Source organism: Herpailurus yagouaroundi, unplaced genomic scaffold (assembly GCF_014898765.1).
Source record: "Herpailurus yagouaroundi ecotype Mexico unplaced genomic scaffold, PumYag 100, whole genome shotgun sequence".
Lineage (NCBI taxonomy): Eukaryota > Metazoa > Chordata > Mammalia > Carnivora > Felidae > Herpailurus > Herpailurus yagouaroundi.
The window spans coordinates 44082422-44095317 of NW_024412391.1; the positions used below are offsets into that span (position 1 = coordinate 44082422).

General features: G+C 54.5%; 1 protein-coding gene and 1 long non-coding RNA gene across 6 annotated transcripts in view; one reads left to right on the forward strand and one right to left on the reverse strand.

The window, feature by feature from the left end:
• The window catches only part of HOXA10 (homeobox A10), a 9582-nt gene extending 668 nt beyond the window's left edge, over positions 1–8914 (forward strand). The window contains exons 2-4 of one of the 3 annotated variants that reach the window (XR_005789316.1): positions 2062–2138; positions 4163–4422; positions 7300–7410. Coding sequence is in view for 1 of the 3 variants with exons in the window: in XM_040472381.1 (XP_040328315.1) it covers positions 5137–6103; positions 7300–7574 (1242 nt within the window). In the remaining 2 variants the exon portion in view is untranslated. Of the gene's footprint in view, positions 1–2061; positions 2139–4162; positions 4423–5000; positions 6104–7299 lie in introns of those variants that run through there. The other 2 variants (XR_005789315.1, XM_040472381.1) reach the window with 2 other exon arrangements.
• Positions 7612–10186, reverse strand: LOC121028573 (uncharacterized). 3 transcript variants are annotated; one of them, XR_005789319.1, is made up of 3 exons: positions 9771–9963; positions 9044–9177; positions 7612–8681 (listed from the first exon to the last, which is right to left on the reverse strand). It is a non-coding gene; the product is annotated as an uncharacterized LOC121028573 (long non-coding RNA). The 3 variants fall into 3 exon arrangements; XR_005789318.1 differs by lacking the exon at positions 9044–9177 and having other exon boundaries at positions 9771–10186; XR_005789317.1 differs by lacking the exon at positions 9771–9963 and having other exon boundaries at positions 9044–9723.
• Positions 10187–12896: the final 2710 nt, after the last annotated feature.

Sequence of the window (12896 nt, forward strand, 5' to 3'; positions counted from 1 at the left end):
GAGAGAGAGAGAGAGAGAGAGATGGCGGGGCTGGGAAAAATAAAGTTTCTACTCCAAACAATGAGGTGGTCAGCAACCGTGGCCACTGGGGCTGGCTTATTCCCTGGGGCAGACATCCGGGAGGCCGCTGGTTTCCTACTAGGTGCCCCAGCAGCCTGGGGAAAACCTTTGTTCTGAAGAAGGCCAATTCAAAAAAGTCACATATGATTTTTGAAGCTTCCAGAGAAGTCTGTATTTGCTTATTCGGAATGTACCATTATAAACCGGGCTGGGGTTTTGTGGTGATTTCTTAGATGTAAAAATGGTATCTTTCGCATATTTTGCAAAATATGCAAAAACGGTATTGGTAAATACCTATACGTTTTCATAAGCTCGCACTGAGAATCAACTCTGATCACAATCTGTCCATCAGCGTTGTCATAAAACACGTTTTAAAATAATCGTTTGACTTAAGATTTCAGAGGCTAGATTCAAATGTCCTCTTTTCTTATATTTAAGTTTTTATTCCGATGTTCTCATTAGTTTCTTGAAATGGTTTTTTTATTTTTACAAATATACGGTGCATGGGTGAGTGGGGGCAGGAATCTCAGAAAATAGGCGCTGCCTGTGTGCCTGTGTGTGTGTTCGTAAATTTGCCTATCAAAAGTCACTAGTCTTTGTTGAGCTCGGGATTCCAAATTCTGTCAGAATAAGGCAGCCACAGGAACCACACCGAGTGGGCACCCGCACCATGCTGTCTGCAGCCTGAGCCTTCCCTAAAATCCCAGCACCACTTCTAGTTTCAAGGCCAGAAGCAGTTTATTATGGACAAAATTAAGGATACTGTAACTTAGGGAGCATGAGAAAAGGCCCCAACACTCCCCCATCACTAGAGAAGGGCCAGTTTAATGGCTGGATTTAGAGAAAAGTTTAAAGTGCGTTGTTGAGGGATAGATTGCACCTGATTAATTCAAAGCAGACACAGCAAATATCCCTGGAAATGCTGACATTCTTAAAGATGAACGAGAAAAGAATGTCATCGCTTACAATAAAAAATATTTTAACTATACAGTAAAGGAGAGAATCAGAGAAGTTCATAATTTTTATTAAAACAGATATGTGAAAGTGGCGTTTGTTTTTCCTCTGTGATGCTACAGCCCAACTCCACAATGGGTCAGATAATTCTGACCCCGGAAAGCCCTGAGAACAATTTACAGATACAGATTGTTTACTGGCTATCTCAATCTCAGTACCCAGTATTTTTAAAAAGAGGTGTTTTTTGGTAATAACAGTTTGTTATTTCTGGTCATTTGCGAGGGCCTACTCAGGAGGAGTAGGAATCCGCTCTCTGGTGAAGTGCATCGTAATCCTCGCCAAAGGGCTTTTTCCACTGGCCTGGCGATTACTTCGGCTCCATGGCCACGGGGAGGGGAAGCGTTATTACCCAGGTAGAAACAGACAATATTTACTCCTAAATAAAACGTGGGCTTTAGGGGCAGCCATATATATAACCACTACACAGGCCTGGCTGAAGGAAGCAGGCACCGAGAGTTTTAGGTCAAAAGCATCCTGAGGGCGAGAGAGAAATTCAGCAGCTGGGAGGGAGGGAGAAGAGGAGAGAAGAAAAGAAGGCAAATGGGTTAGAGGGAAGAGAGTGTCCAGAAGCCTACACATGCTGCAACTAAATCACTTTTCTTAATCTCTCTCGGGAATGGAGAACCTTGGGAAAGCCCAGGCAATCGATAAACGGAATATTCTATTGAGAAAGTTAACACCTCAGTGTTACAGTCTGGGGAGTGCAGAGGCTTGGGGGCAGTCGGGGATGCTGGGAGCTCCAAGACCAGCTGAAAGGGCAGTAGCCTCTAACTTGAGTTTCTGCTGCGTGGATATCTTCTCGTCCGAACCAGCGGCAGCAGGCCAGTCGGCGCCCCGGCGCGTCAGCAAGGCTGTCCATTCCGCTCGGCTTCAGGCTCGGCAAGCCCCGGTGGGGGTGGGGTGGCGGTCCTGGGCCAGAGAAGAACTCTCACATGGGCTTACACACTCTTCATCATCGTCATCCTTTTTTTTTTTTTTTTTTTTAAGCAAGAAACTCAACATCCCGTTTGGTTTATTGCAAGGGGAGAAAAGACACTGGAGAAAAACATCCAGCTCTCCCAAAGGTCAGTGAAGACCCAAGTGCCAATGCCATGGTCTGAGAGGCTGCAGCAAGCCTTCCACCTCCTCTGAGTCGGCAGCCAAGGGGACCTTCATATAGCAGATGCAGCACCAAGCTGACTTTTGTAACCTTGGTTGGCACCTGCATGCTCTTGGATCTTACCCAGCCTAGAAGCCCATTTAGTCACCCTACAGAGCCCTGACCAGACTAAGCCTGAACTGCCTAGGGCCGGGGCAACCGGCTTGTCTTACCAGTCAAACTGGCAGGGCTGCTGAATTCCGGAAGGTCCTGGAACATTCTGGAGGGCCCAAGGAGAAGACTGTGAGGAGTCTGTGAACTCCTTGAGAATGATGGGTCAAATTGTGGGAATGCCCAGATGTGCATTTTTCACAGGATAAGAATCAGAGCTTGGCCTTAGCTTTTCCAAAGGGGCCTTAACTTTCAAAGAGAAAGACGGGTTTAGATCATTGACTTTTCACTTTATTTTCTTAGCCTCTGCCATCTCAAGCATCCTCTCCCATGGCCACTGACCCTTTCCAATCTACAGCCTTGGGAAGTTGCTTTGTGCATTTAGTGGGGAGAGTAACCAAGTCCTGGCCCATTGGCCTGCTGGGACGCGTTCTTTTCAAGGAACCCTCTCCTGTTCTTGGGACCTACTTCACACTCTGCAGAGCTTTCTTGATTGGCATGAGCAGTGCTAAGAGGCAAAGCCCCTTCTCAAGCAGTCCTCAGTTTTGTGGCATTTCCCAGTAGCACTGCTGAGCGCCACAGTCCCAATGCGTTACACCCTCCTGGTGAGTGGGATAAGGACCAAGCCTGTCCAGAGAAGGGTCCTAGGTTTCCGAGCTCTGAAGCTTTCCATATGGAAGTTTGTCGATCTCGTGGGCCTAGCCGGATTAGAAATTGCCTTGGCCTTGTTCGTGGGAAGGAGGTGGGCAGTGAAGGACAGCTCCTGATCTCTCCACACATACTTGATTCGGCTGCGGCTGCTACTTCGGCCTCAGGAGCTTGTGGACTGGAAAGAATTAGTTCTCAGACACTCTCCCCTTCTCTCCCCCTCTCTTTTCTCTCCCTCTGGCCTTCTCTCCTTCTGTGTCTCTCTGTCTTTCCCTATCCCCCTCCTCTGTACCCCCGATGCCCAGCCTGCGGATCCGGTCACCGCCAGGCGCAGGCCAGTTGGGTGGAAGCGGCTAGAGCGCAGCGCAAACTGTGGCGCGGCCGCCCGCGCTGCGGGCGGGCGGAGAGCAGCCACAGCAGGCAGATTCAGCAACTGCTTGCATCTCAGAAGCCAGCGCCAGGGCTCTTCCGCCAGCTCTCCCGTGCACCCTCTCTGGGTCTTCTCAGGCTCGGCTTCCTTCTCGGTCGGGGTTCACACCGGGAGGAACAAGGCCAAGTGCCTGGCAGATCACCCGGGATGCAAGGGTCTTTCCCCGCTGCAGGCAGAGGCCTGAGCGGTCTGCTTCCTGGGATCCTGGCGTTTAGCAGCCCCAGTCTAGGCCTCTGCAGGGGCTGGAGCTGGTGCGGCGGCAGGCCTGGGGCATCCTGGAGAGCTGTAGCCCACCGGCAAGGGGCAAGGCAGAGACCTCCTGGACTCTACTGGATCCGGGCGGAAAAGGTGGCATTTCCTGAGATATGTAAGAGGCCCACACAGGGGCTAGCGCCCTGGGACAGCAGTTTCCATTGACTGAGAGAGCGTTCCTACGGCCAGAGAAAAAGGAGGCCCCGGTGTCTGCTGAGCAAAGGGCCTGGCCTCCAAATGCTGCTATAACTGGGCCACGAGCCCAGCCCGGGCTTGCCGGGAACGGATTTCCTCACCGCGGGCCTCGTTAAAATGCGCACACCGCGGGAGTGAGGGCTGCCCCAGCCGCGGGTTTGGAGGGGAGGGGGGAAGAGGGGAGGGGACGAAGAGGCAGGAGTGTGGTGACACTGGTTCTAGTCATAACCTCCGAGAGCGTGCGAATGCCAAGGCTAAAGGGAGAGCTTGAGAATTGTACGGCAGAGGTGCTCATCCGCCGCCCCTTCTCCAAGTTTACCCCTCCAGGTCGTCGCCTCCAGTCAAACCCAAGACCCAGAAGAGCAATGTTTCTTTCACTTCCCTGAAACGGCGTTTGAGCTTGGAAGCTACCGGGGAAATGGGGCTATGGGGTGCCTGGACCTGGCTCTGACCTCGGAATAGGGGTAGGGGTGTCTTTCAGCCAAGGTTGCCAGTCGCTTCTACCATCCCCGCCCCCCTTCTCGTTCCAGCTCACCAGGGTCCACCGACAGCAGCTTCAGAGAAAGCAAGCCAGGTGAGCATACCAGAGACAAAGATCCTAAGTGGATCAACGACTGGCTGGGGAGAGTGTGGGGGTTGAGAAGCCAGGGCAATACATTTGGGGGGTAAATTACGTATGGGAATCAAGAAAGAAGTGGCAATAGCCGGCTTCCAGTGCGCTCTGGATCTCGGACACTCTGAGGTTCTTGGTGGCCTTACGGCCAGGTCGGCCACTTGTAGGAGACAGTTCCAGGTCCGGAGCCGAACGGGAAGAGTCTGAGGCCCTACAATAGGCCCGCTTAGTGTTTAGAGTATATGGAAGGCTAGTGGCTAATTCCGAAATAAGAGTGGGGAGCACCCAAGGCGGGCCGGGGTGCGCACCATAAACACCCCACTTGTTAACTGCGCGGGGGCCCAAGGGCCCTTCAAACAGACCCCGCAGGAGGGCTCACGTCCGAGCGTGGGCGGGGCTAGCCCAGGAACCAGGCCCCCCACTAGCCACGTTGGGGCAGCCCCCACAGCTCCTGGCCTTTGGGCTGAGGTATTGGGTGTGCGTCTCCTGGCCCATCAATACAGATTACATATTTATATCAATCGTGGGCTCAGAGGGCGCCCTCGGAGAGCGGCCCCGCGCCTACGAAACCAAACTGGGAGTGGTCGCGCGGAAACTCTGGCTCAGGATTGGCTGCGGGCGCCCGCCGCGGTGCGGGGGGATTGCTAATCGTATTCAGCATGTTTTGCACAAGAAATGTCAGCCAGAAAGGGCTATCTGCTCCCTTCGCCAAATTATCCCACAACAATGTCATGCTCGGAGAGCCCCGCCGCGAACTCTTTTTTGGTCGACTCGCTCATCAGCTCCGGCAGAGGCGAGGCTGGCGGCGGTGGCAGCGGCGCCGGGGGCGGCGGTGGCGGCGGCTACTACGCCCACGGCGGGGTCTACCTGCCACCGGCGGCCGACCTGCCCTACGGGCTGCAGAGCTGCGGGCTCTTCCCGGCTCTGGGAGGCAAGCGCAATGAGGCGGCGTCGCCGGGCGGCGGCGGCGGCAGCGGGGGCCTGGGTCCTGGGGCGCACAGCTACGCGCCCGCGCCTATAGACCTGTGGCTAGACGCGCCCCGGTCGTGCCGGATGGAGCAGCCCGAGGGGCCGCCGCCGCCGCCGCCACCGCCCCAGCAACAGCCACCGCCCCCGCCGCAACCACCCCAACCCCCGCCGCAGGCCACCTCGTGCTCTTTCGCGCAGAACATCAAAGAGGAGAGCTCCTACTGCCTCTACGACTCGGCGGACAAATGCCCCAAAGGCTCCACCGCCGCAGCCGAGCTGGCTCCCTTCCCGCGAGGCCCGCCGCCCGACGGCTGCGCCCTGAGCACCTCCAGCGGGGTGCCAGTGCCCGGCTACTTCCGCCTCTCCCAGGCCTATGGCACGGCCAAGGGTTACGGCAGCAGCGGCGGCGCACAGCAGCTCGGCGCCGGCCCGTTCCCCGCTCAGCCCCCCGGGCGCGGCTTCGACCCGCCACCCGCACTCGCCTCCGGCTCAGCGGATGCAGCCCGGAAAGAGCGAGCCCTCGATTCACCGCCGCCCCCCACGCTGACTTGCGGTGGCGGCGGCGGGGGCTCGCAGGGCGACGAGGAGGCGCACGCGTCGTCCTCGGCCGCGGAGGAGCTCTCCCCAGCCCCTTCCGAAAGCAGCAAAGCCTCGCCCGAGAAGGACTCCCTGGGTAAGCAGGGCGCGCTGAAGGGGCGCAGTCAGGCGGGCAGACAGGCAAGCCGACCCAGAGAAGGGAAAGAGCAGAGAGCCAGGAGTCCGCGCAGCAGCCGGCCGGCCTTGGCCCAAGCTGCAGGCAGGCTGACCTTGTGAACTTGCTTTTTAATATTTGGGCGTGGGGACGCAGTAAAAATTCATGTCCGACTTAGAGCCCCACACCAAGACGTCCTCCGCTCTGGCCTCAGCTCACCCCAATTGGGGCCGAGGACAGGGACAAGCAGCCCCCCTCTCGTGCATGCCCTTCTCCGTGGCCCGGAGCACCCTAAGCCGTGGTCTGGGCCCAGTCTGCGAGGCGCGGCCCACGCGGGGGGAGGGGGAGGGAGGAAAGTGGCTCGCCCGCAGATAGCGCGGATGTTTGTAAGGCATCCAAAATAAGCAGCCGCCAGCACCAATAAATAAGCCCATTAACCGGCGAAGTTCGAGTTTACGATCCCCCATGCTTTTTTCAAAGTTGCTGGAGGGGCGGGAATCCTCCTTGCGGGGAGAAGAAAAGGCAAATCCCGCCCGGACGCCGGGGCCCTGAGCTGAGAGAGTCCGAAAGGGACCATTTCACTTCCCCTGAAACTCGGAATCGCCCAGACTGCATGTCCCCGGCTCCTGGAAGGACGTGAGGGACGGCCCTTGACCCCGAATCAGTTTTTTTGTGCCTTCTCCAGGTCCCAACTGTGTCCTCGTCCCTCTCCTCATTGGGCCTTAGGCAATCAGGGGACTGGAGTGAGACACAAACGGCCCCCCTCCCTTCCAAGTAGGCACCCATGCCCCCTGCCTGGGGGCTGCAGGAAGTGCTTGTCTGCCTTGGGGCGAGAAGCAGAGAAAGGCGTTAAGTTCAAGCAGTACAGCAGCAGGCTTTCGTTCTTTCGTTCTGGGAGCGCCTGGCAGCTTTGTGTTAAAACAGGTGTTTGGGGGAAAGTGGAGGGACATGTGAGCTGGGAGGGTAGGTGTAGATTGAAGGCCCTGTCCATTTTGCACATGCCTGTTGGAGGAATGATCTTCTTGAGCAAGCTAAAGGGGAGGGGGGGGGGGACGGCCGCAAAACTCCGTGTGACTTAGGGCATCCCTCTTATGGCAGAGAAGTCCCAAATTCACCCCTGCGCACAGCCTAGCCTGGCCCCGATTTAACCTTCCCCTCTTTATTCTCTTGAATGCCAGGCAATTCCAAAGGCGAAAACGCAGCCAACTGGCTCACAGCAAAGAGCGGCAGGAAGAAGCGCTGCCCTTACACCAAGCACCAGACGCTGGAGCTGGAGAAGGAGTTTCTGTTCAACATGTACCTTACTCGAGAGCGGCGCCTAGAGATCAGCCGCAGCGTCCACCTCACGGACAGACAAGTTAAAATCTGGTTTCAGAACCGCAGGATGAAACTGAAGAAAATGAACCGAGAAAACCGGATCCGGGAGCTCACAGCCAATTTTAATTTTTCCTGATGAAGCTCCAGGCAACGCCGTTTTTTTTTTTTTTTTTCCCCGCTGCCAGAGAGCCATTCTCCTCTCTCTGTCTTCGGCCTCTGCCCTCTGCCCAGGAACTCGCACCTGTGCCGGAGCCCCATTCCTCCCTCCCACACTCGCCATCTCGCTGGCCGTTACATCTGTGCAGGGCTGGTTTGTTCTGACTTTTTGTTTCTTTGTCTGTTTGCTTGGTGCTGGTTTACTTGTTTTCTGGGGGAAAAAGCCATATCGTGCTAAATTTCTAGAGAGAGAACTATTGTCCTGAAGTGTTGAGTGGTGACTGGGCTGGTTTGCTGTCTCGGGGTTCCTCTGCTGGAAATGGCTCCGGTCCTCCCGGTGGAGCTGGTTTCCTGCGGGGGCGGGCAAACCTAGCCGGAAGGCCGAGGTCCCATTGTAGGCGCTGAGGTGTCTGGCCTGAGGTCAATGGTGCAAGGAGCCGCCACCGGGCTCGCCTGCCTGGAGTGCTGGGCTGTGTTTAATCAGGGGACACAGGCCCCTGGGTTTCTTTTTTCTTTCTTTCTTTCTTCCTTGGCAAAGAGAAGGGCTTACAGGCATGGACATGCAGGCTGGCAAAAGGGCTTGACTTTGGCTGATTAAAAAATTGAGAGTAAGAAAGATTAATCTTTCCTTCCTCTGCAAGATATCCCAGCTTTAAAAGGAAAAAAAGAAAAAGAAAAAGAAAAAGAAAAAAAAAAGAACGACCAGGAGAAGGAAACTTCTCTTCCAGTTTGTGTTAGTCTTGCATTGTGGGACTAAATTATTTCACTTACCTCTGAATTTCCATATCCTTCTGTCTGTAGATAAATAACCTAAGGTAGTTTTGTTTATGCGTGTGGATTTAGTGGGTTTTTTTTTTTTTTTGTCATTAAGTAATTGTTACCACTGGTAACACACGACAAGCACACCACAATTCTCCCTGTCTTGTGGAGAGTTTTCTTTCTCATTTTCTTTTTTCTTCTTCCTCTTTTTCCTTTCTAAAATTCATAGAACCCAAGGAGGGCTGGGGCAAGCGGAATAGACTAGAGAAGGGAGACTTTGTTTGGGTTTCCTTTATACTGTGAAATTACATGCATAAAAGGGTCAAACCTGTAGGTGCAGAAAAAGAAAAATTATAAATACAAATCTGTATAAATGTCTATTATTATGAAAAATTGCCAATCTTGTTTTATGCAAATGCATTCTATCGTTATTATAAATGTTAGTTCTAGCTCTATTTACTTCTAATCTTAAATCAGAATAAATTAATATTGTAATGCTGCTGTGCGTGGAAAAAAGACGATGTTTATGTTCTTATAGAAGAATAAAAGCTGTGGAATGAAGCTTTTTAATTTTACCTCTTTTTTTGACTTCTTATCTTCACCTTCCACTTTATCCCGGCCACCACTTTTACAACAGGAGGACTAGCCCGCGCCCCCTGCAATTACTTTAGGCATCTATTTAAATATTACCTAGACGGTCGTAATTTGTCTGGGCCCTATAGCCCTGGTGCCGTAAGGTTTGTCGGCTTTTGTTCAGTTTTATGACTTGCTAGTATATCTGGATTGTGGCTGTCTTGGACCAGTGGTTTCAGTTGAGAGGGGAGCTGCATAGACAGAGGAAGCCAAACAGGATTTCTTTCGGGAGCCCCAGGGAGGCTCGCAGACGCCGGTTGTTTTGTGGGTCCCCTGGTCCCAGATGACCCCCAGCCTAAGAATCCGGGGAGCAGGCTGGGCCAAGAGCGCGTCACTAGCGTCCGCGGCAGCAGTTAGGTAGACTGCTGCGGGCTGCACGGCCCCCTCCCCCAGCATGGCCTCCCCCACCTGGTCGCCCTCCTCGGGGCCACGCGTTTCCTGCTCGCGGGAGGTGGGGGGCGGGGGGCGCGACGGCAGGGGGAGGGGGCGCGGGAGCGCGCGCCCCGGCTGGCTGGCTGGCTGGGAGGGAGAGAGGGGGAGAGCGAGTGGCGGGGAGCGAGCCGCCGGAGGCCGAGACCAGACTGGGAGCCGGGCTGCGTGCCGACCCTGGCGCTTTCGAGTTGCTCGGGGCTGCCGCAGCTCGGCGCGTGCTCGCTGAGAAGCAAGATTTGGGAAACGAGCACGCACACTGCTCGCTCTCCTCTCTTCTCGCTTTCTCCTCTCCTTCCATTTTCCTCTCTCTCTCCTTTACCTTCCTTCCTTCCCTTTTCCAGGTTTACCTTACCGGGGCCGGTGGCTTCTCCCTCCGTGATGCCTTAGCGGTAGTGCCGCTCACACAGTGGCAGCGCAGGCGCAGGTTGGCAAGGGGGGGGGGGGGGTCGGCCGGGCGCGATCGCAGGGTTCTCCCTTTGGCGGCGGCAGTGGCGGCGGCAGTGGCGGCGGCAGCGGCGGGCGAGGCAGCCCCGCGCGGGCAGCACCAGAACTGGTCGGTGATTTAGGTAGTTTCCTGTTGTTGGGATCCACCTTTCTCTCGACAGCACGACACTGCCTTCATTACTTCAGTTGAAATCGTCTCCAGGTACCTGTGCGCGCGGGGGCCGGGCCGGGCGGGGCATCCAGGCCCTGGTCGTGCCAGGCCTGCGGTGGCAACCTCGGCTTTTCCCCGTGCAGGAGCCGCGTCCCTGCCTCCTTCTCAGCGCTTTGTCAGGTTGCTGGCTTCACCTACCAGCCCGTGCCCACCTGGCCCCGAGCAGGTATGGTCAGGTTAGCTGCTTCTTGGCGGACGCCGGGGGCGTGGTAGGAATTCTGGGCCCTGAGCCATTCAAGGTCAGGGGCGCACGCTTCCATCCTGGGCCTCCCCCCACTCCAGGCCTGTGCCTGGCCAGGGATCCTGCCATTCTCCTGCAAGGCTGGGATACTACCAGTCCCAATCCAGGGTAGAGATCAGGAAAGATCCCTTTGAGAGAGACTCAGGCCAAACTAGGAGGGACAACGGCGGAAAGGGGCTGGGATCCTGGCCTTGTCACTTACCCTTCTTTCTGTAAGCTGTCCTCGGCTCCCAGGAGTCGCCTTTGACTCTTCCTTTTCTTCCTCGCTTCCTTCCTCTTTGTGCTTTTTTGTTTTTTTCCCTTCCTTTACTTCTTCCTTCTGTCTTCCCTTACCTTTATTTTTCTTTCATTTTCAGTCTCTCTGTGCCTACTTTTCTATCTCTACCACCTCGCCTCCCTAACTCTAACTCCGGGAGGGACCCAGGGCTGGTTTGGGGAGAGTCTGGGGCTGGGGTCTTATTTTTCTCTGCGCGCTCAAGTTGTGGTCGGAATCTGCCAAGGAAGGGCTTGCGTGGGACAGCTGTTCAGGGCTGTGGATCTGGGCCTGGTGTGCTGCTGCACAGACAAGGCCTCGGTTATGATCACGACCGGATGGCGGCGGCCTTGCGTTCTTACTCTGCGGATTGGAAACTGCAGCCTAAGAGATCCGATTAGAGGGCATTGGCGGCGTTTTTGTGTGCCCACACCAAGGGCAAGGAGGCTCTCCCTACCCTAACTGGGCACCTGAGGCTGGGACCTGTGCTGAGGCCCAGCCAAGCTATGTGGAGCCTGGCTACGCAGGGAATTCCGCCTGGAAGCTTCCTCGAGTCTCCTGGGCCTGCAGGTCCCAGCTCAGGCTTTAGTCGCGGTAAGGGAACCCTGGTAGGGCAAAGATTGGTTGCTTGTTTGCCAGTAGCTTCTGTCAGGTTCAGAGTCTGTTAGATATGGCATCCTTGTGCAGAAAGGTGCTGGAGGCAGGGACCCTTCCAGCTCTAGTCTGTTTCAAATAATAGCAGAAAGAAATCCTAAATTCCAGAACCATTGTAATACAAACTTGAGCCCTTGTTCCAAGTTGTAGTCCACCATTGGAAGCCAGTTGAATCCTTACGGAACTGAAAACAATTTTCATCCCTCCCTGGCCCCCAAACACACACACACACACACACACACACACACACACACACACACACCATCAGACTCATGCCCACCAACCTTTGAGTCCCCACCCCACTCCAGCTGCAGGAGCTGTTTCCATTGCTCTGCCTGCGGTCCTGTTATCTGAAAGGCCGGCACACTGCTTTCCCCTCAACTCCTCTGTGCTATTTTCTGGACCAGAGTATTGGATTTGTTTTGGAGGCCAAGGTTTTAGAACTCTCAGGCGAAAAGAGATGGTTTGTAATTATACCCATTTATTATTTTTTTATACACACGCAGTCCCTTTCATTTCCAAAATAACAGCTGACTCAAAAGCCTGAATATTTTTCTCCCCAAATCTCTGGGCTGAAAGGGGATAACGTTAGGGGTTTTTGTTTTGGTTTTTTTTTGTTTGTTTGTTTTGTTTTTGTAATTTTTCTCGCCGTCTAGGCACAAGTAAGTACTGATGAACACTCAGCACCTGCTGATTATGTAGTAACTGTCCTATTCTGGGGGCCAAAGCCATTTAAAGGAAGAGCCTTTTTGTTTTAAAAAATATACTAGTAATAATTTGTGTCTTCTCTGGGCACAAAAAGTCGAAAAACAACAAGGCGAGTCCAGCCTTTTCGCAGACAATTACAATTAGGAGCGAGGTTTCCTCTAGGGTTAATATTTCTTAATGAAAATCTTCATGAAAATCTCAGAGGCACCGCGAACTGCCCGATATTTGGGACACACCGGGCCGCGGTGGGGGTGGGGATAACACGGAGGAATTTACAGGGAAAGGAAAATATTAGGGGGGAGGAGGCTGAGGCGACCAGGACCAGCCACGTCGGAGTTCACTGTGTCGGCCACTTCCCTCTTCCGGCGCGGGCGGATAAAGGGGCACCCAGTTGGTCTCCGCCTGGCGTCTCAGCCTCGCCCGGAGGCAGAGCCTGGCATTTGAGGGTCCCCGTTAGGGACAGGGATGTACAGGGTTTGGGGGAGGATTACTGGAACTGTTGGGGAGAATGAAGGCAGAAAAGGGGATGGAAGCGCCCTCGCCGCTTGCCCTCGCCGCCAGGGAAGTGGGTTAATGAGAAACACACTCTTGCAGGCACAGTGTTCACACGTGAATTTAATTACCCCGTTTTTAGGAGTCGCTGCTTTCCGTTCGGATTTGGGGGTGGGTATTTTCTTCCAACTAACAGAGGCAGAGGCCTTTTAACTTACCCCTTAAAGACTCTAAGGGGTGAGAAATACCTTCCTCAATTTGGCCAAGCTAAAGGATGGGATTAAAGTCAATGCCCCGTGCCCCTCCCCGTTTTAATTTCTAGCCCTGGACTTGAGCTGCCGTGGCCTGCCTAGCTTTGGGCCTTGTGACTCTGCAGAGTCGTCTGGCCTGGTGGAAACCGAGGGGGGAACCCGGACAGTGGCCAGGAAGGAAGGAAGGAAGGAAGGAAGGAAGGAAGGAAGGAAGGAAGGAAGGA